General features: G+C 37.7%; 4 protein-coding genes and 1 pseudogene across 9 annotated transcripts in view; 2 read left to right on the top strand and 3 right to left on the bottom strand.

Annotated features, from left to right (window-relative positions):
• The window catches only part of LOC148722667 (nuclear migration protein nudC-like), a 9819-nt pseudogene extending 6677 nt beyond the window's left edge, over positions 1-3142 (top strand). The window contains exons 7-10 of the transcript XR_015992346.1: positions 345-428; positions 961-1025; positions 1993-2042; positions 2573-3142. The product of XR_015992346.1 is annotated as a nuclear migration protein nudC-like (transcript). The remainder of the gene's footprint in view (positions 1-344; positions 429-960; positions 1026-1992; positions 2043-2572) is intronic.
• A 2245-nt stretch (positions 3143-5387) lies between these two features.
• On the bottom strand, positions 5388-8498 carry LOC148722666 (uncharacterized). The gene is made up of 4 exons (XM_088735560.1): positions 8102-8498; positions 6622-6735; positions 6418-6504; positions 5388-6021 (listed from the first exon to the last, which is right to left on the bottom strand). The coding sequence occupies exons 1-4, from the start codon at positions 8369-8371 to the stop codon at positions 5902-5904; spliced, it is 591 nt and encodes a 196-aa protein (XP_088591686.1). The 5' UTR covers positions 8372-8498; the 3' UTR covers positions 5388-5901.
• Positions 8369-11633, bottom strand: LOC148722665 (uncharacterized). Of its 2 annotated transcripts, XM_088735566.1 has the most exons (5): positions 10991-11609; positions 10499-10595; positions 10218-10376; positions 8717-8854; positions 8369-8508 (listed from the first exon to the last, which is right to left on the bottom strand). In XM_088735566.1, the coding sequence occupies exons 2-5, from the start codon at positions 10547-10549 to the stop codon at positions 8494-8496; spliced, it is 363 nt and encodes a 120-aa protein (XP_088591692.1). In that variant the 5' UTR covers positions 10550-10595; positions 10991-11609; the 3' UTR covers positions 8369-8493. The 2 variants fall into 2 exon arrangements, with proteins under 2 accessions (XP_088591692.1, XP_088591693.1); XM_088735567.1 differs by lacking the exon at positions 8369-8508 and having other exon boundaries at positions 8717-9042; positions 10991-11633.
• On the top strand, positions 10789-14858 carry LOC148722664 (uncharacterized). 4 transcript variants are annotated; one of them, XR_015992340.1, is made up of 4 exons: positions 10789-11056; positions 12035-13155; positions 14262-14358; positions 14428-14454. XR_015992340.1 is itself a non-coding variant. In XM_088735550.1 (3 exons), the coding sequence occupies exons 1-2, from the start codon at positions 10839-10841 to the stop codon at positions 13125-13127; spliced, it is 1311 nt and encodes a 436-aa protein (XP_088591676.1). In that variant the 5' UTR covers positions 10789-10838; the 3' UTR covers positions 13128-13155; positions 14441-14580. The 4 variants fall into 4 exon arrangements, 3 of the variants coding, with proteins under 3 accessions (XP_088591676.1, XP_088591675.1, XP_088591674.1); XM_088735550.1 differs by lacking the exon at positions 14262-14358 and having other exon boundaries at positions 14441-14580; XM_088735549.1 differs by lacking the exon at positions 14428-14454 and having other exon boundaries at positions 12035-13123; positions 14262-14394.
• On the bottom strand, positions 14658-21341 carry LOC148722663 (uncharacterized). Its single transcript, XM_088735558.1, has 2 exons — positions 18351-21341; positions 14658-16033 (listed from the first exon to the last, which is right to left on the bottom strand). Exons 1-2 carry the CDS (start codon positions 18729-18731, stop codon positions 15704-15706), a joined length of 711 nt encoding a protein of 236 aa, XP_088591684.1. The 5' UTR covers positions 18732-21341; the 3' UTR covers positions 14658-15703.
• Between the last annotated feature and the right edge of the window lie 10 nt (positions 21342-21351).

Raw genomic sequence — 21351 nt, 5'->3', positions numbered from 1 at the left:
AGATCTTGACCCTCTTTTAAAGATTATGAAATGTTGTGCAAAATGTTCTTTTCTGTAAGAGAGAAGTAAGTAAGATTGTCATTTTGGCAGGGAAAGACTGTTAGTGGTTGTTGCATTACTAAAATTGATAGTTGCCATTTTACTACCAGTTTTCCAGGCAGCTAGAATTTTTTTTTTTCTGGGAACCATTTCAAGATTCTAGGTCACCAAATGGTGACTGAATAAAGTTGAGTTTTGAGCTCTTTTAGTCACTATAATGGCTGTTTGCATGGACTTTCTAATGTTCTTTCAATGTAAAGCCTATCTATTGTCAATTACTAATCACCGCATGTGTGTTTTGTCAGGTTAATAAAATGGAATGGTGGTCACAGCTGTTGACAACAGATCCAGAGATCAACACCAAAAAAGTTCAACCTGAAAATTCAAAGGTTAGAATACTATGGAGAAAACTATAAAATCACTACTTTTAAACGATATTTGTTTTATGCCTCTAGCCGAGACATTACAGCTATTAAGCTCTGAAAACAGTTAAAAATTTCTGCGCTGAAGTTTTAACTGTCAGCCCTTCAAATGACGTTGGCTAAATGCTCAAAGCATCAGCTTAGAAACTCTTATGTTGGCCAATGTACATCATCAACTCAGTTGCCAAAGAAAAATAATTAATTTTTGTCATACCCCAACCCCCTCTCCCACACTAACGCAGCACCACAATTACTTTTGAACTCACCTCTGTTGTCCAAACTCTGTAAATGTTAACCAGCAGAAATATTTTGAAAAATGCTACTGTATTTCAAAGAAAAAGTTAATCAGCAGAGGTAAATAAATTTTTTTTGTAGTTTTAAGGTTTGCCCTTGCTCCTTTTTTGTATGCTAGAATGAAATCAAAAGTGTTAACAATTTTATTTCGTAGTTGATTAAAACATCAGTAAAGACCATTTATGGCTGTTTTTTTTCTCTGCAGCTAGGGGATTTAGATGAAACACGAGGAATGGTGGAAAAATGATGTTTGATCCAAGACAAAAAGCTGTAAGTATTAAATTTGGTCATCAGATTTATGCCAAACAATATGATGAAAAAGATGGTATAGTGGTCTCATTTAAGTAACCAATTAGCTTGTCAAATAAAAAAAATCAACCATTCAACATTTATACTTCTTTGTAGATGAATGGATTTGAAGAAAATTTAAGCGATTTCTCCACTTAAACTGAGTCAAAACTCAAATAATTACAAGTGCACTACAGAAAAACACACTCTAGATAAGATACCATGACTATATGAAGTTCATATATTTTGAACTGCGGTATTCGATACGTATGATGCACGATCCTCGCGATAGATAGCGCTATTTATGCAATAGCGAAAATCAGACCTGAAAAAAATTAGGCCTGTACGGGACTCGAACCACTGACCTCTGCGATACTAATGCAGCGCTCTACCAATTGAGCTAAAAAGCCAACTGGGAGCAGGCCGTTAAGTTGATTCCTAATAAACCCGTGAAAGTGATAAATGAGATACAATGAATATATGAAGTTCATATATTTTGAACTGCGGTATTAGATACGTATGATGCACGATCCTCGCAGTACATAGCGCTACTTATGCAATAGCGAAAATGATTTTCGCTAGTGCATCATACGTATCTAATACCGCAGTTCAAAATATATGAACTTCATATATTCATTGTATCTCATTTATCACTTTCACGGGTTTATTACGAATCAACTTAACGGCCTGCTCCCAGTTGGCTTGTTAGCTCAATTGGTAGAGCGCTGCACTAGTATCGCAGAGGTCAGTGGTTCGAGTCCCGTACAGGCCTAATTTTTTTCAGGTCTGATTTTCGCTATTGCATAAATGGCGCTATCTACTGCGAGGATGGTGCATCATACGTACACTCTAGATAATTGATCATGACTGGATATCAGGCTTTTGAGAAGTCAACTTCAGTTGTAAAATTGGAACTTTTGATAAGCTTGGACATTTGTTCTTTTGTTAGATGGGATTACCTACTTCAGAAGAACAGAAAAAGCAAGATATCCTGAAAAAGTAAGTTTTTCATGTTATTGAAGCAGACTCGCACATTTAAGGCTGATTTGAGGCTCCCTTAATAAATGGAATTGAAATACCCATTGTCTGATTACTTACATGAATCGCATCACTTAGAATGTTAGTGACCTGTCTTTTTCTTTAGTAAGAAGGACTCCCTCGTAGTAGTCCTGTGGTTTTATCCCTTTAATTCCCAGAAGTGATTAACGTGTAACTTTTCTCTATAATATCCTTACATCACCCTGCAATCAGGTAATGATAATACTCAAACTTATTAGGTAGAAGTTATTATCTTGATCTAACACCAAATTCTCATAACGTATTAACAAGGAAATGTGTAGCAGCTAGAGGGGAGAATTCACAATCAGATCTGGGGAGTTAAAGGGTGAAGTGGGCTCCTTGCCATATTTAAATGTTGTTATTCAAGTATTGTAAACTTAATCATTTAGTGATGTAAACCATCTTTCTCTTTATGAATTGCAAACAAAATTGTAATTGTCATTTCATATAATTTTGATCCTTTTCACCAGGTTCTTGGAACAACACCCAGAGATGGACTTCTCAAAAGCCAAGTTCTCATGAATTTTATCCAAGTTAATGACTCAAATCAAATCAAGCTACCAGTTTGTTGTTTGAAATTTAATGTGAGATGAAGCAAGATCCAATATTGGCTAATTATTTATTGGTTTCCACAAAGGACATTTTGTGTGCAGTCTATTACCTTGTGCTTTGTAACAATGTTTTTTTTTCCTTTTCAACAAAACCTTGACATTCATTATTGTAATCTGCGGCCATTGTTTGGGATATCAGGAAAGACTTCCCCCAATAAAAAGGCTGTGAAGGAAATTAGAGATTGGTTTTCCTCTTTCTTTACCCGTAGAATGTAGAACACCATAGGTTTTGACACTGCAAACAAAAATAACTTGAGATGGTATGTAGAGCTATCAGATTGATTGCATAGAAGTATAGATACCCATCTATCAATTAAACAATTACCTTTTATTCAGTTTGTACTTTTCTGCATGGTTATTTGTATAATTTGTTGGATATCACTCCCATTGTATTTTTGTTATTTCGTGATGATTAAATAATTACCTATCGATGCCTAAAATTCATAAAAAAAATCCAAGAACCCATATGGAAACAGACCATCCAATAATAATTAAAATAAATTGATGACACTAATGGAATAATTTATCTCGAGATGTAACAGTTTGCTTGAATTGGGAAGGTTACCAGCGAGCCTCAAGTTTGATTTACTTTCAAAAAAGTAAGCTAGCTTTCACGTTTCTCGCCGATTACCCGTTGTTTTAGGTTAAAGGAAACCTACTTAGGGTGTATTACCGAGCGATCGATGAAGTTGATGCATCTTATATAGGGAAAGAAGACTTGTTAAAGAGAAAAGGAAGCTGGAAGGCAAGAACGTATGGCGCGTATTTACGGACAAAAATAAATAGAGACATTCGTTGTTGAAAGCTTCATTATTGGTTCAATGTAGGACCCAGATCTAGATCAACATTCATAAGGAAACGTTTAACACTCAAGCGAACATTCAATATTCAACACAACTCGTCGTTCACGGTAACACTCATTACTCATACCGAGCTTCTACATGCGTGCGACAGAGCTGAATAACGTATACGCCTTCGCCAGGTTTTGCCGCGGAAACACGGATTTTGAGTCGTTCGCATGGTTGATTTCCTATTCTGTTACTTCGAGGCGTTGTTTTCCTTGCCGCTTTTCTTTTACAGAAGAACCTCCAAACATTTGGTACACCCCCTAAAAATTTAAAAAAATTAATTTTCTCCTTTAAACCTTTGGAAATAGGAAAGTGCCTTCGACGAAAACAGAGTTCCTCGGTTTTAAAGGCCAGCAATTGCTCATTGAGGCACTTAAGCCACCTCACCACGACAAGGTGCGAACATTGAGGTGGAAAAAAGGGGTCTGTAAAATTGACTTCATGCTGATTCGAGATGAGAAATCCGTCTTAGAAGCTTCTTCAGTTCCACTCCAAGAGAATTTACTCTAGCTGATCTTTCGGTAAGTTAGGAAGCGAGCTCTTCGGAGTCGTGACTGAGTTTGCCGCCAAAAGATAAATTTTTCGCGCCTTAGGGCTCAAAGTCTAGTGTGGCGGAGTTCACCAGATTTACGATAGTCACAAATCCCGCAGATTTAATAAGCTCGTCGGGGATTGTTTTATTACGAAGAAGATAGACCAGCTTTTAGACCGAACGCGAACACAACGTGAACGAGGTCGGGAATCCTGGCTAACCCCACTACTGCGAACGATGATTTGGCGGCTGAAGTTCCCGCGCCGCCACACTTTGGATTTCGTCGGGAAATATCTTAAATACACATAGTGAACGAGGTCTGGAATCCTGGCTAACCCCACTACTCCGAACGATGATTTGGCCGGCTGAAGTTCCCGCGCCGCCACACTTTGGATTTCGTCGGGAAATATCTTAAATACATCGCGTATGAAATATTTACGCAAAGGAACGTCACATACCTCTTTCAAAAGTAAATACCAATGCTTGCAAGGGTCAAGTGTAGCACTTGTAATCCTGCAAAGACTCTGCGTGGTTAAGTTAGCCGGTGGAAAGCCGTACGTCGAAAATCCGACTGCCTCTATGACTTCATTTCGAATGGTTTCGAAATCGAAAACACGATGCTTTTCGACATTTCGAAATTAAAAATCTCGTCGAGGTCTAATATTATAATATTGGTAAGAATTTAACCAGGATACGAGGCCAAGTCGTGCGATCGCCACAGGTTTCGTACCAAAACAATAACATCGTGTACTACGATCGCAAAGCGTGAACACTGATCGATCCACCAAGTGACGCAATACTGGAAATTCGATACGGTTGTTATCCAGGTCGTACGGCACATGAAAATTGCGATATCTTTTGTTACTGTTTTATGGCAAACCAAGCGAAAGAATCATACCTAAATAATCGAAAGAGAGGCTTTTTCGAATACGGCGCCTCGCAGGTATTGCCTCTTCTGTGAAAAGGAATGATCTTTGAAAGACAACGTGATTAGAAATGTCGTTATAAGGAAACAGGCAGATACAGAGAAGACGCAGTATTTTATGACCATTACGCGCACAGCAAACTTCATTTCATTTCATGATTTTGATTTTTATTGCCAACAGATGACCCCGCGTTAACTCGCACGCAATCGCGTATCTCTCATGGATTCGTGGGCGCTAATCTGTGTAATTCACATTGTGGTGTAATTAATGCGATGACATCCACCCAACACCTTCCCCAGTTTACGATGCCTGCTAAACATTTTTCTCTTGAGCAAAGCTCGTCATGTTAGGCAACACAACACAGTAAATAATGGAAATATTGTAAGATATTAATGAGAGAAAATTCCCTCTCTCCAATATTAGCTTAATTAAAATAGTGGAAGTTTACCTATGTAAAATTAACAGTAATTCGTTTTGCAATGATAAATATTTAACTTTGGTTAAAAAATAAATGGCTTCTTTTTTCGTAATTTTTCCAATCCTAAAGAGCCACTCTCCTAGATTTAAATCAAAACAAAACCAAATGTATGATTTTGAATCAACATAGTTCACAAAGAAATCCATCTGTTATCGCCATACGTCAGTCTCCTTTGGCACTTTGTTAAAATTTTATTTCACAGGCGTCACACCACGTGGTCCCTGATTGATATCTCGCTTTCTTTCTTCCCTTTATGTCCAAAATTTCGAAAAGGCTTATAGGAATTGATAAAGGCTGATAGTTTCGAATGAAACTGTTTGGGGGGTGACGAAATAATTTGGATCAACAAAGTTGAAATGGTAAACTGGCCACCGTAACGATTACAAAAGCTGACGTTTCGAGCGTTAGCCCTTCGCTTTTTCTTTCGTTCTTGCTAGTTCCCTGGAATGGGCTATGTGGGACATTCTCCCCTTCACAGATATCTTAAAGAACACGTCATGTAGACTACCTCTTGCTATCCTTAGCTATGATAAAGGAAAGGCAGTTTTCATTTTCAAAAAGACTTTCCAAACCAGAACTTTAATCAATCAGTCAGACAATTGGTGAGTTTAAAAACTTCTCCAAAGCATGAAATGAAGAGCATCACAGTGATATTATAATCTTTCAAAACAACACTTCCCTCTAAGAACACGTATTTCTCTTTCCACAGGTTCAAAACTCTGTGATATGTACACAGTTCTGACAATTGAAAAATCTGTGTTCAGATCTTGGAATCCAAATGTTTTGTTACCATGGAGGCAAAAAGAGGAGGCAGAAAAAATAGTTCACTCAATCGGAACTCAAATACAAGTGCCCACAATGAAATGGCCAGGGAAATCTCCCCAAAGTTTGTAAATTAATTCAGTTGAAGTGAAACATACATGGCCCTCAACATTCTCTTTGAGCATCTTTTCCTGGACAGACTGTGTCTCTTCTTTACATATATCTTCTAAGACATCTCTGGTGTCCTTTAAAAGCAAAGCTGATGTTAATATACTACTAATAATTGTACTGAGTTGATTGTAATCATTGTCATGCTCTCCCATTTAAAAATAAAGTACAAGTTCTTAAAAAAGCTTCCTTACCTTGACTGTCTTTATCAGGCCTTGTACTTTGTCAGTTGTCATCAACAACCTTGTTAGAAATCCTTTGGCATGGGCTGAGAGTTTGGCAAATTTATCCCTTCCATTGTATACAAACTAAGGAATGTAATACAAACTGTCCAAGACCCAAAGTGACTCTACAAAATTGATTCCCCCCAGATATTGTACAGAAAGAATTGATCATATGAAAATAAATTGACTGGACTCAATTCTTTGGGAGATGATTAAAATCTCAAAGTGATATAGAAAAATTGGAGAACTGGAATTTTCCATACAGTAAAGCAGATTTCACCCATAGCCTCACTTCCACAGAGCAGAATTGTCAAGTCTTGATAAGAATATTTCCAAAGCATTAAGATCAAAAGAATGCCCAAATGAAGAAACAAAACCAAGAGGTGCAACAAATATCTAGTGCAAACAAGGCAAGATGGTTGAATTTTCAGCAAATGAGCAGACACGACAATACATAAACAACCACTCCATTAACTAAAGATGACTCAAGTACAGGTATCAAGGCTGCAAGTAACCAATGGGCAGTCGCCGTTTACGTTGTTCGGTCAAGCATGCTTTTCCTCGGACACTACCCGTTTTTGGCCGGTCAAATTTTAACAGTCCGAACTCTTGCGATAGTGAACCCAGATTGCACAGTAATCCTTTACAACTAAAAAACAACTGAATCCAAGTCGGTCTGACAATAATTTTACAACTCTTTACTGCAGATGCAGTCTCCCATTGAGTACGTGGAACGGTTACGCAAGATAAAACCGCAATTGTCCGTTTTACTTTACATCTGGCAAAATCACTTATAATTAAATATTACACTCAGAGCCCTTTTTTTTAAAAGTTAGAGTTGTAAATTTTTGTTAGAGTAAAATAGTAGTCGGATTATCCAGGTTTTGGGTCTTTTGCTCGCTTTTTGCACTTTGCAACAAATGCTACTTGGAGTATTCTCGATGGAACAAGATTATTCTTCGTGAGGGTGCTTTCCGATCATTCAATCGATCAAACAATCAATCACTTTATTTAAGAGTAAATGATGGTATCTAGCCAAAGGTAAAACCCTCTACTAACTGGGAACACTTAAATAAAGTAAATAAAATAACGGAATACACGATGATTTGCGGTCGCGACAGGACTTGATCACATCGCGGAAATTTGCAACTGCCGGGAATTTCTCGAACACTAATTTGTCTACTTTTATATTGTTTTTTTTTTCCTTTTGGAAACATGACTGTGTCCCTTGTGATTATCAAACAGTTTAAAATTAAAATTTCTTTGAACGAGTCGGTAAAGGACCGGAAAAAAAGTCCGGCAAACCAAGGATTTGTCCAATCAGTACCCAATTTTGACCGGAAATTGTCCGTTGACCGGCCGTTATTTGCAGCCCTGGGTCTCTTGAAATGGAATTGTCATCAAGTTTAAATATCACAGTTGATATGTCCAATATAGAAGTTAACAATACCTTATCATCCACTTCTTGTGGGAAGATCTTAGGATCCATCTGTGTTACTAAAGGATTCCTGTTTTTCTGCTCACTTTTTCTTCTAACCGTAACACCACCAAGAATATTCTCAGCAACAGTGTTGTGTCTGTTTCCTCTTGAAGCTTCCTCTCCAACATGGTTCTCTTTATCAGAAGATGATTCAGGTTCAAGGTTGTCTTCATCGCGGTTATCAAAATCAAGATTCTCTCCACTTAGCTCCAAAATAGAGTCCATTTCACCTGGATGCATTGAAATAGGTCTACGCAGGGTTGCTTTTCTATATAAAGTTCTGCTTCCTGTCTCATCATTTTCAGTAGTATGTGTCCCCTCTCTCAAATCTTGATCATCAAATTGAGCTTCAGTTGACTTCTTCAAATTCCTTGTTTCTTACAAAACAAAACAATCATTATCCTCATTAAAATACTGATTAAAAGTAACAGTCCGCAGTTAATTTGTTTTGTTTCCTTTCAAAAGTGACTTCATCACAAGAATGATTACTGCATTAAATTGTTATAAATTAGAAACTACCTCTTTCAGGGAATTTGCTCTACATTCTGTATTTTGTTAGCAATGTTTTTTTGTCATATATCTCACCTGAATCCTATCTGTGACAGACATGACTTGTAAGAGTAGATCTGAGTACCTCTCCCTTCTTCTTTCAAACATTTTGGCTTCACATTTGACTGCCTCTCCTCTATACTGACGCATTTCAGCCCGTTCTTTCTCTGTAAGCTAAAAAAACCATAAATTTAAAGAAATAATAATTCAGACATTTGCTGAATTATATTACAACTAGTCTAACAATCACTCAGACCAACCAATAATAAATTGTGGCAAGTCGACAAGCAAATAATAATAATTATTATTGTTGTTTTTGTGTCAATCTCTTGCTCTTTCACTTGTCTCCTATGAGTGAGAACCTTGGACAAACGAAATAAATAAGCATAGTTTTCCTGAACCCCCTAATGAAAGTGTAGAAAAGGAGGTTGATGTAACAAGCCATTTTCCAGTTTGTTTTTTCTTACAAAAACAAATTGACTATCCCTCAAAACTATGGCAAGTCAGACTTTTAAACGATTCAGTCCACTAGAAAGTGATTTAAGATTGAGGGTCATCGTCGTTTCAGACAAGTAGAGTTAGGAAAGCACAACATGACCAATGAGACCAATTATCAGTTTAATAAATAATTGCAAAATCATTATTCTCAGTCCTACTTATCCAGCAGAAAAGATGGATCAAGCTTGAGACAATGCACTTTTATTAGAGGAAATATGAATGGATTGGTGTTAATCAAGGACGTAGCCAGGGGGGGTCCTGGGGTGCCCGTGACTCCCCCTTGGTAGGCCTGCTTTTGAGCAAACAACCTACAATAGTCAGGTGGTGAAAACGCCATGACAATATCTTGGCCTGCCCACTGTACTCTCACTGCTCATTCAAAAACTGTAACATTAAGTCAAACATGCACGGCGTGGAGGTCGACATGACAATCTGGTGAGTAGCCTCTGTGACCCCCCTTTGAAAAATCCTGGCTACGCCCCTGTTAATGACAATTCGGTAAACACTCCTTCATTAACACTGTGATATTACGACTGATAAGTCGCAAAAACCCAACTTTTAGTCTAATATTGCATGTGGTTTGCACTTCTGTAATACTAAGAATAAATCAAATGATTTCTGCGCCGATAAAATTGCGAACATTTTCAAGTATAATTGGAAAACTCCTTATAAGCGTTTGAATACATAATTAGACATGTTTAATTTTAAAACTGAAAGGCTGTTGTTTATAACTTGTGTACTGTGGATAAATGTTTAAAATTTGATTAAAGGAAACAAATTTAAGCATAAAAGTGCATCTACAACATCCGAGTGCAGGAGCGACTGGTGAGTTTCGGTGCGATTACCGATTCAAAATAGCATGGAGAGAGCTAAGGAAAACAGAATACGAGTACATCTGTATTTACAAACTAAATTTATTTGGCGATGACGCCAAAACATTGGGTCAACATTTAAGCTCGCAACAGAAAGTAAATCGGATTTGAGGTTTACGGTTCCAAATGTTTTCTTTCTATAACGACTATAGCACTCAAAATCCTACCAGAGGTGGTGGAAGGTCCATGCCATTGAATGACAGTATCGACTTGTGCGATTTCGTCGAAAAACGAGCGTTGTTTGCAAACCATTTGTCTTGCTGTTCAGTGCTTGTTTGTTCAAAGAGCTCACGCAAACAAGATGGCATCTCCACTGAATGTTTTTCCTGAAAAAAAAAATGTTCAATAGCGTTAGGCTCGAAGTGCTTATTCCAAGTATTGCGTTAAGGAACTTTGCTGAATCATGGGGAAGCCAAGAAAGAAAAAGAAATGCAGAAGGACTGTGTACCTGGAGTTCCCGCGCCATTCTGAACCCAAGATCAATCTGCGGTAAGTCCATATAAGAGCAACGACCTGGGTTCGAGCAAAGACTGACCTTGTCTCACCTGTGGGGGAGGGAGGATATGGTTTGCTCAAAGAATACATCAAAATAAACAACCTTTTGAAAAACACTATTCAGACAAGATGGAGGGCATTTAAATTTTAGATTTTCTGTATTTTTTTAACTTAAGAAAGGATTATATCTTGTTAAGTAAGAAATACTGCCTAAATCACTTCTAAACTCCCCCCACCCTAGAAAGGCCTCAACTTAAGCCTCGTAATTCGCTTGAGCACTTTCTGCAGAAAAAATGGGAAATTCACAGAGTGAACGCGAGAAAAATGAAGCTGAATTTGGTGAGAAATTATACGAAATAGTGGAAGAAATATATCCAGAACATGCTGATTACATTACTGGTATGTTATTGGAGTTAGACAACAATGAACTCAAACGAAGTCTAACCTCAAGAAATCATGAAGAGCTTCTTTGTAAGATTCACCAAGCTGCAAAGCACCTTCTCCCCGAAAGGTAAGTCAAAATTACCAATTAGTGAGCATAAAGACTCCCCTTTCGACAGTTGAGATCTTTTCCCCAACGACCTTCAAGATCGCGTGATTGAGATCCTCTCAATTTATTTCGAAGCTGAATTAAAGGCAGCTGTTGTTCCTAAAATTATCACAGTAGCTTTCCCACGATTTTCTAAATGTCGTGTTCTTTAAATAATTTTTTTCCACACAAATTGTATCCCTCTTCTATCTCCTATTGGTAAAGATGACAGCATCAATTAGAAGTGTTTAATCTTGTTAAACTTTTTGTAGATTTGATGTTATTCTTTGCAAGATTTAGTTGAAAACAGATCAGCTGTTTTTTTCAGTTTACCTTAAACAAATGACCCTATAGTTGGTAAACCCCCTAGTTTGTATTTTAGTTGATATTCCATATATTTCTGTCAAACAACAGAGCCCTCGTAAATACCTCTTGTCCATGAAATTGTCCAATGAATGCAAAATTACTGTGACAAAGATTTATAAAAATCAACAAATTTGAATTATGACAAACCATGCTTGGTGCCTGTTTGTCTATCTTGGGTTCTTGCCACAACGATAATTGTAACAGAAATAAGTGTTAGTATCATTTATCAAGGTTTAGAATCTTTTAAAATTTAAATGGACATTTTTAAAGTGAAAATAGAGCTAGTGATAAAAATTTATTGTATTGAATCCAAGTGTGAATTTCATTTTCCATGTAAAAATAACTTTTTAGAAAAAATGTATCACTGTGAAATGACAAAAGTTAATTTAATTTTGTTCTGATTCCTCTTTCTTGTGGTTCAATTTTTTCTTAGGATGAAAAATTTCAAGCTAGATAAAATTTTTACTCTTTGTCATAACTGTTGTACCATAAGATTTTCTGAAATAAGGTAAAATCAACTTGAATGGTTACAGTTTGAAAAAAAAATTGAATTAAAGAAATATTTGAACTACAATGTATACACTACTTCTGCAGATTAGATTGTCAACTGGTCAAACATAGCAACAGTGAACATGGTGGAAACCCTGAAAATCTTTACTCTTCTCTCAGTGGGAATTCACATTTAAGAGACTCATCTACTGACATATCTGGTATAAGTAATACATTGGAGAGAGCTAAACTTTTATCATCTGGAACTTCCACATACCACAATGACAGTTTTCAAATAAAGGAAGGCTTAGGTGAACAGATGTATGCTTTGATTGAAGAGCGATATCCAGATGATGCAGAAAAATTGACAAGAATTTTGCTGGAAATTGATGTTCAAAGTTTAGAGCTCATGATCAAGGATTCAAACTTGTTAGAAAAAAAACTGGGTGAAGTCATATCACTTTTGGAAAATGACTCTGGACAAATCGAAAATAGGCAAAGGGAGTCAGCACAGAGACAATGTCGAGATAAGACCTCTATAGGAGAAGAACTTTATGGTTTGGTTAGTGAAATTGACTGTGATCAAGCTGACAAGATAACAGGAATGCTTCTTGAAATGGATGGTCGTGATTTAGAAGTGATCCTCAGAGACCAAGATGTATTGAAAGAAAAAGTAAATCAGGCATTGATGGCACTCAACAATCAGAGTGATGTAAGTGAAGTAAGTGAAACAGTAACACCCCCAACAGAACAGGAAGACAAAGCAGTTTATGGTGAACAACTGTACTACAAAATCTGTGAATGGTTCCCAGAGAATGCAGACAAAATCTCTGGTATGTTACTAGAAATGAATGTTACTACTCTAGAACTGTTGCTTAATGATTCTGCAATGCTACAAGAAAAAGCTGCATATGCTGCTAGCATTCTCAACAGAACAAAAACCAACAGTGAAACACAATACAATTTACCAACATCTGAAAAATCTGAAGCAGAAACAAGAAAAAGTTTAGGAGAGAAGCTCTATGGTATAATAAATGATTGGTATCCTGGAAAAGCTGATAAATTGACAGGCATGTTGATGGATGTTAACAGTGAAACATTGGAGAATTTGGTTTTAAAAGAGCAGATGTTGAAGGAAAGGGTCGAGGGAGCATTAGCTGTCTTACAAAGAATGGAACAAACTACCACAGACAGGTGAGCAGGTCAAAAGTATAATTCATCGACAGGTAATATATTTATTTATTTATTTTATTTATTTATTTAATGATTTGTACCAAGTACTGGAGCAGAAACAATAGGACATGGGTCCCCTACGAGGTTTAAGCTCCAACAAATCTACCCATCCACCCCAGGAGAGGACATCCATCACACAGTGATCTCGTGCATGGGAAATTAACGTCTCCTACCCCTAACCCTGCAGGAGAAGGGACCTCCATTTATTCGTCCCTATCTGAGAAGACTAGAATATGTAATCATTTCTTGATGTTATAGAAAGGTAGCATATTCTTCTCAATTATTTTAAGACCTTGAGTGTTGGTCCGGCCGGGGCTCGAACCCTTGATCTCCCGCACAACAGTCCAGCACTCTATCCATTGAGCTAACTGGGAGGCGGTTTTATAATCATAAAATTGACTAAGTCTGGAGTTCATTTCCTTGTTGGGGACTCAGATTCTTTCTTCACATCACACTTGTAACGGATATGATAGACATCTCTCTTGAAGACTGTTTTGCCATTTTGTTATTTACAAAATAATTATTTAACAATTATTCACCAAAGTGAAGAAAAGTATCTTCTGGTTAACCAGCTCTGAGGTGAATAATTGTTTTAGTATATCCCACACAAAAACCCAAACAAATTGTCCTATATTGGCTGCTCAGAAGTGAACTGTACTTTTAGTTTTGTCCTTTAGGACGCGAGAGAGCAAGATAGGGAATCTGAGTCCAGTAAGCTTCTTTGAACACAAACTTTAATTGCTTGAGAGGCAGGTTACCTTTAGAGCTAACGATACAACAACAACATGGCAACGACTAACTTATCTCAATGCTCACTTGTGTAACTCGAGAACTCGATTGGAATGTCCAAAGTGATTACATAATCAGTCCAGAAAGTTACATAACATTCGAGGGTTACATAACCTTTAAGAGTTACATAAGAAAGATCAGCTGATTGACATTCAAGAACGGTTTTGGTGAAGGAAAAAGCAAATTTTGACTTCCGGAAGGTTCTACATATCATAACACTTTTCATCACTTCTAAACTAGCCAACTGGTGCATGCAAAAAGCACTGTGGTATATACTTAAATTGTATTTGAAACTTTTTTAAATTCTCAGTTGATCTTTTGCCTTGGGAAAACATTTTCATTGAAATGTGACAGAGACTTTATATAATCTTTCACATGTGGAAGAGTTCTTCCATCAGGATGACAAGGTACATCCAAGCTTTTGCTAGAGTTTTTAATTTATTTCTTTTTGAACATGTTATAAGTTAGTTATGAAGTCCCATTTTGTAGGGAACCAAGTACACACTACAATCCAGGAAATGCCACTAAAGAAGAGTTGGGAGAAAAACTGTATGTGAAGATTGAGGAGTCCCATCCTGAAAATGCTGATAAAATCACAGGAATGCTTTTGGAAATGAGAGTGGAAGACATTCACAGACTTCTAAAAAATCCTCTGGAACTTCAAGAAAAAATACACCTTGCAGAAGATGCTTTAGAATAGACTAAATTCATCATTTGAAAAATGTTTAATGATATATTGTGTGACAAGTTGTGTGACTTTCTTATAATACTCTATTGTGATTCTGTCAATCAGCTTTGTATGCGTCATTGTCCAAGCATGTGCGAGGACCTCGTGGTTTTCCAGGAGCAGCACATAGTTCGGTCGTCCTGGCGCAGTATGATTTTCAATAAACCGTTTAAACCTTTATTTGCCATTTCTTACATATTGGTTAGTATTTTAGCAAAGGCTTGGATGAAACCATAAGCTATTTTACCCATTGGTTATTTGGGAAGCAGTAAAACTGAATGTTCTATTTTGCAGCATTTGTTCTTCCATGAGGACACAATTTATCCTTGACTTTAAGGATGTAATGATGAAAAAGAACCTTGAATATCTCTATTAAAAAAATTACAGGTTTTCTAACCATATCCTATTAGCTTCTTCAAGATTTTCACAGAACAATGTTTCCCTGATTTTGTGCAAATTCAATTTTTGAAATTCTATTATGTATTTACATTTTTTATTATTATTTTGTTACATTTAGTTCATATTGTTGTATATACAACTGAAGAGGTCTGTGGAGGAAACTAGTTTTGTAGTAGGCATGTTTTAAAGTGCATTGAAAGTCAATTTTAATGAGGTTTTTTTTCAATATGAAAAACAGACACAAGATATTTTCATGTTTTGTCTATTTTCATGGAACTGTTACTTTAAAACGATATAATTCCAACGATTAAACACTTTTCTTCCAGAGGAAACACCCATTCATGGCACTTATTGGCAATGTGATTTTAAAATTAAGACAATTTAGGAATTAAAATGTCCATTCAAATATTAATAGTTATCGTTTTCTCAGTCAAAGAGCACTCAAGCCTATTCTCGAAAAATTATTTTAGTCAAAATTCAATTCTTTTCGAATTTTAAAAGATTTTTGTAATTTTCCTTCTTCGAGGTAGGTAGACAAGGTCGCCCCCAACCCCTCCTCGGCCCTGGTTTGTTTCTGCATTTTTTTCAACGCACGATCTCTTCACCTCACGTAGGATCGAAAGGTGTCATCTTGAGAATCCTCTCACGGGTGGCTGCTCAGCTGTTCCCGTCTTGTTCCTTATTTCAGTCAAAGCGGAGGCTGAAATCGTCTTTTGCTTGAGTTTGTATCTGTCTACCCAGGGGGAGGGGGAGCCATTTCTTAAAGAGTACGCCACTCTCCTCGAGTCTCGTTTTGTGTTTTGCTGAGGCGATAGTCGGGGCTCGGAATCATTCGGTAGTGTGATCGGCTCCGATCGTAGACTGCTGTTTCGTGAGGTCGCTGTGCGAGAGAGTATCACTCCGTCGTGTGAGGGGGGAGAGTTTGGATTAGGAACAAGTTCTTCCAGAGTTACGTCCTGTCGAAGGGAGAGTAGGAATTATAGAATTAAAATATTTGCAAAAGGTATAAAAAAAATCGCTAAAGCTTTGAAACAAAATGTCGGATAGTTTCCAATATGTGAATTCCTCTGAGGGATTTTATTTTCCCATCTTATGCAAACCAGCCAGTCAATCAGTCCGTCAATCGATTAGTCAGTCTTTCTGTCTGTCAGTCAGCTATTCAGGTAGTCATTTGGTCAGTTGCTCAAGCAGTCTGTCATAAGTCAGCTCGCCCGTCAGTCTGTCCGTCTGTCAGTCAGTCAGCTCGCCCGTCAGTCTGTCAATAAGTCAGTCAGTCAGTCAGCTCGCCCATCAGTCTGTCAATAAGTTAGTCATCTTGTCCGTCAGTCAGTCAGTCAGCTCGCCCGTCAGTCAGTCAGCTCGCCTGTCAGTCTGTCAATAAGTCAGTCAGCTCGCCCGTCAGTCAGTCAGCTCGCCTGTCAGTCTGTCAATAAGTCAGTCAGCTCGCCCGTCAGTCTGTCACCATGGTAAGTCAGTCAGTCAGTCAGTCAGCTCGCCCGTCAGTCTGTCCTTAAGTCGGTGAGCTCGCCCGTCAGTCTGTCACCATGGTAAGTCAGTCAGTCAGTCAGTCAATCAGTAAGTCAGTCCCTCCTATTTGCTTTGTTTAATGAGTCTCCCAATTATGCAGCCAGTCATTCAGTGCCTCCAAAACATGTTTCAGTTTCAGCTGGCATGATCCGTTTTGAGTTCTTAACCTTCTCTCAGTAAACATACTTAACTCTCTCACCATGTTTAGGGTCTGTTTACATATATTCTTAATCGAAAAAAACTTTTCCTTTCTCCCTTCAACTAGACCCCGACAGAGATTCAAAACATTGTAACTTAGTTGTAACATCATACGTACATCAATTAAGTTTCGTGACTTTAAATACGTTATTTTGTGAAATAAAGCAGTGGTGAGAGACTACCTCCGTCGATTAAGATAAGATGCAAGCTCTGTAGAATGAGTTAACATACTAGAAGGGTTTGATGATAAGAAAGAGTTCATTAAACTCCAGCAGATGGATTCCAGATATTAATCAACTTCTGTGATACTATAAGCAGCGCTTCGGCCGGCGGAAAACACGGAAAGACATCGTAATCACAATGATTGTTAAAAATGAACCGCATATATAAACATCAACCTCACCGTTCTTTTCGCCTGAATTTGTTTTGTTTCATTTTATTTTTTTCTGTGAACCTACGCAAGCGTAATCTCAGCCGTCAAGAGAAAAAAGATCAAATATTTTCTCATGCAGTCGTATTATAAGGATACTCTCGTAGGCTAACAAAATCATGCAAGTCTCTGATTCAAGAGCCATCTCGGGACCCCAAAAAACATCCTATTCGGTTTACTTCCACCTGCGCCACCATTCTATTTATCATAACTGATTTTTTCCCCCGATAAAAGCTTAATGCGGAAACTTTGACAAAGAAAGGCAAATTAATAACTTGGGCGGCCGTTTTTAATTTTTTTTCTTTTTTTTTTTCACTTAGATCTGTCTTCTGATAAATTCAAAGACCACTAGCTATGACTGTCATTAAATGCCTTACCACAGTGTGATGGTTTTTTAGGTAAAAAAGACTGCTCTTTCAAAAGTTTTCAAATAAGGAAGCATGAATTTTTATTATAAAATTATTGAGAGTACCATAAATGAAGAAGGTTTGAGCACTTTTAAATGAAAACACCAGTTTTCAGCTGTCTTTTACCATAGGAAAAACTCCAAATGTTGGTATAAATCAGCGGCTCACAGAACAGGTCCTTACTAAGTTGAAATTTCAACTCCACGGACAGATGCCAATGTTTTATTTTTTTTCAGAAACAACTCTTTCGCTTCAAGAATGACCTGAATAATAACACATAAGAAGGATTACTGCATATCCCTGTTTCCTTCAAGCGTTAATTATCTAAACAATGATTTGCATTCGACAAAAAGTCTACATTAGACCCCATATGCGAACCTTCCCTTAAAAAGACTCTTTCCTTTAATGTACAACACTCAATCATTCCGGTCATGGACTACCAATGAATATTTTGCTTAAGTCTTAAATGGTGTGAAAGCCGGGACCGAGTCAGTTAACAGTAACATTCAAACTCTTCGCAGTCAATACTTTCAAAATGTTGGCAACAAGAAGACTGATTCTTAGTCAGATCATTCAAGTGTTTCAGAATGGTTCTTGAGCTCAGTAAATTACCTAAGGTGTCCCATGGTAACTTCAATTGTTAAGTGACATCAAACAGCAATTATAAAAATGTAAGTTAACCGAAAAAAGGGAAAATTTAAACTAACTCACTTGTCCTTCTCTGTAAGGGCTTTGTAAAGCCGTTGTTGTAGATCTGACCATGGACGGGAAAAATCCATTAAAGATGCGTCTAGGTTTGTGCATGGGACGAATTTCCTGGAACGATTTCAACGTGTTAAAATCTATGATCTTGGGACAGCTGAATTGTCTTTTGTTCCTTGAATTTTTGCGCTCATCTACTGCTATTCTCGATTCAGTTACGTGATCGCTACCGATTCGTGTTTGTCTGCCGTTCAGAACCACTCCTGACTTAGTTGTTACGCTATCAACGACGCTTGCAGTTGTTGGAAAGAATCGGCTCTTGTCGCCGACAAATATCTTGTCTTCCAGGCTAGGGAAAACGATAATTTTCAAAGAAGTCATCGGCTCCATGCCTCAGGGATGAATTATTCGAAGAAACCTCCGTGGAAATAGTTCTTCCTTAGAAACATGGACTCCCACACAGCTTATCAACGAGCATGTCTCGTCAGGTGAAGAGGTGATTAAGTGCTTCCCTCCAGCCACTTGACATAATCTCTGTTATGCAAAAGACTCATTGGAGTAGGATTTGGGCAAGCCGGCTGTCTTCCGTAATGAGAAAGCTAGTAGCCAATTAAAAGCCAACAAGATTATTCCTTTGTGGACTAAATTGTTCTCTTAAGGGTATGACGTAAAGGTTATTATAAACAAGAAACAAAAAAAAAATACTGCTTTTTCATTAAGCTACACGAAAAAGTAACTTTCAACTGAGCCGTAATCAATTATCGCCAGGCATGGTACGGACCTCGAAATGCAAGGTTTCCCTGTGGATTTTGCGGCGCGTTTCCAACTGCACACAATCTGTCTCTAGCTTGAGCTTAAGATAAATAAGCAACATTTGCTAGTACACGCGAATAAACAATATGGTAATGATAGCTAAATGATTCCACTTCGCTTTTGTTGGCCTGGATTAGTGAATTAGATGATCATTGACATTTATGCAGATATTTTTCTTTGGCCTTGCCGACTTTTGGTGTCCAAGTGGCTTGTTTTGCTAACCGAACTCGATTCTCACGGAACCAAAAGGGCTGAAGGAACAAGCAAATCCATATAAATTGCGTCTTTAAGGTTTCTGGTTGCAAAAAAACTAAGTTTTACAACTCCGTTGAGAGGTCTCGTTGGCTGTAGTTCTTGATTCCTGTAAAAATTTCATTAGAATTTCACGTTGTTCGAACAGTAAACAAAGCAAAAGGTTTGTCATGGGGGTTTTAATTCGCAAATAATGAATTCTATTGATTACACGTGATATTGCACTAAGAAAACTGAGAACCCTCTCACAATAGGTTAATTTACTGAACGACAGTGCCGCCGCAGTGATCTGTTTTCAAACAGTAAAAGATGGTTACAAAGTTAGGAGGACACTTCATTGCCTTAAGAAGTGCAGATTCCGTTATCTCTCACTTTCAGATCTGGTGTGTTAGTTGTCAAACTTTATTTTCCGTGTTTCTGAAGGAAATAAAAAATAAAGTGTTCACTGTGCTCAGATTAAAAGCCTGTCTTTGTCGCTTGCAATCTGTACGCCTGCTAAATTGCTCTTATGGACAAATAGCAGTTATTAAAGCGAGGGAGATCAAAATCTTAATTTCGTAATTGTGGGCTTGAGCCGCTTTTTGAAGAAAAGTCAGTAAAACGGAAAAATAATTCCAATTTGACTTTCCTTTCATTTTGTTTTAGAGTTACCTCCATCTAAAAATTAACACTAAAGATAACCTAGCAATTTCTGATTTTGGGGGGCGAAATAGAAATTGGCGTTCGTCTAACTCGTGAAAACCAATTCAAAAAGCCGAACAGAACGTCATAATTCAAGAATCATGAACTAATTGAGCAAAAAAAAAAAAAAAAAAAAACCTGAATGACTAACAGCCTTATTAATGGCCGTCTGTAGCATTGGTATTGACCCCTCAAGGCTAACAAAGCGTCAGCTTAGCTTTTCACCTTAGAGGGCTTAATCAAACAGAAATACACATTTGTGGATAAGAGAAGTCAAAAGGGAACAGTGACTCCTCCAACGTCTGCCTCAACAAGGAACAATCACGCGCTTTAACGTTAGCCGGACATGGTGAACGCACGATCGCTTTTATTTAGACGTGCAAGTCAATAATCAGTACTGTGTACTAATTACCGTTTGGGGGATAAAAAAATCTTGTGACCAGCAGGCTGGTCCTAAATCTGGCGAAAAGAGAAAGATCACGTTCTTTTTTGGAGTTTTACCCGAGGTTTTTGTACTGCGGAAAGTTTTGTTTTGTTTTCTACTTACTGGCGTTATTCGCCCCGGCAAAGGATTCCCAAGCATAACTAAGTGGTTGAACAGTACGCATATACCAGCAGTTACAGTTAGCGATCTTGCTCCGCTTCTGTTGTTTTAAACTAAAATGATTGGTTGTCTGGTGAAAATTGGTGGTAACGCGTCGTGGAATCTTTTAAGGGGTAGGTGTAAAACTTTGGGATAATCGCAGACAACAGAGCAAAAATTAATTGTTGCACCCTAATTTACGGGTCTGAATGCATTCGAAAAATCCATATCAAGGAAGTAAGAGAGGAGTGGGTCTTGATATTCTAATTGTTTTCATTTCACAGGTCGCCCTTGTATGTAAACACAGCAAACAAAAACTAGCTTTTCAGGACCAGGAACCAACGGGCGTCTCGAGAGACGGGCCTTTAGAGCTCAAAGCAAAGGCGACAAAAGTATGTAACGCCATTTTTGCGCTAAGAGCCTATGGCTGTTTAGTGGCTATCGGAGTTCTAATTCTCCGCATCGATCCCTTGTATTTTAATTGCTAAGAGTTTGGTGTGTCATCGAGGAAAGTTCCTTGTCTTTCTCCTCGTCTTTCTCCTCGTCAACCGTCTGCTTAGTAAGACATCCACATCGAGATATAGTTTAATCAAATATGGGATAAGCAATACTTAAGGAGCCGTGTCCGTCTTTTTTCTCTCGCAAAAGATTTACCCTCAAGATAGAGGGATCTCCAAATAA

The sequence above is a fragment of the Stylophora pistillata genome, chromosome 10 (genome assembly GCF_964205215.1).
Source record: "Stylophora pistillata chromosome 10, jaStyPist1.2, whole genome shotgun sequence".
NCBI classification, from domain to species: domain Eukaryota; kingdom Metazoa; phylum Cnidaria; class Anthozoa; order Scleractinia; family Pocilloporidae; genus Stylophora; species Stylophora pistillata.
The sequence above is the reverse complement of the archived record's forward strand: the minus strand, read 5'-3'. Positions and strand labels throughout refer to the sequence as shown.

Excerpts from the sequence above, each read along its gene's own strand:
- LOC148722665 (XM_088735566.1), bottom strand. The coding sequence starts at position 10,549 with ATGGACTTACCGCAGATTGATCTTGGGTTCAGAATGGCGCGGGAACTC. Across the intron at positions 10,377-10,498 it reads GAATGGCGCGGGAACTCCAG|GAAAAACATTCAGTGGAGAT; the intron begins GTACACAGTCCT and ends TTTTTTTTTCAG. Across the intron at positions 8,855-10,217 it reads TGGACCTTCCACCACCTCTG|CTTACAGAGAAAGAACGGGC; the intron begins GTAGGATTTTGA and ends TGGTTTTTTTAG.
- LOC148722663 (XM_088735558.1), bottom strand. The coding sequence starts at position 18,731 with ATGGAGCCGATGACTTCTTTGAAAATTATCGTTTTCCCTAGCCTGGAA. Across the intron at positions 16,034-18,350 it reads GCCCTTACAGAGAAGGACAA|GACGTAACTCTGGAAGAACT; the intron begins GTGAGTTAGTTT and ends TCCCTTCGACAG.
- LOC148722666 (XM_088735560.1), bottom strand. The coding sequence starts at position 8,371 with ATGCATCCAGGTGAAATGGACTCTATTTTGGAGCTAAGTGGAGAGAAT. Across the intron at positions 6,736-8,101 it reads CACAAGAAGTGGATGATAAG|TTTGTATACAATGGAAGGGA; the intron begins GTATTGTTAACT and ends TACATTCCTTAG. Across the intron at positions 6,022-6,417 it reads AAGAGAATGTTGAGGGCCAT|CTAAGGATAGCAAGAGGTAG; the intron begins GTATGTTTCACT and ends CCTTTATCATAG.
- LOC148722664 (XM_088735548.1), top strand. The coding sequence starts at position 10,839 with ATGGGAAATTCACAGAGTGAACGCGAGAAAAATGAAGCTGAATTTGGT. Across the intron at positions 11,057-12,034 it reads AAGCACCTTCTCCCCGAAAG|ATTAGATTGTCAACTGGTCA; the intron begins GTAAGTCAAAAT and ends CTACTTCTGCAG. Across the intron at positions 13,124-14,440 it reads GAACAAACTACCACAGACAG|GGAACCAAGTACACACTACA; the intron begins GTGAGCAGGTCA and ends CCCATTTTGTAG.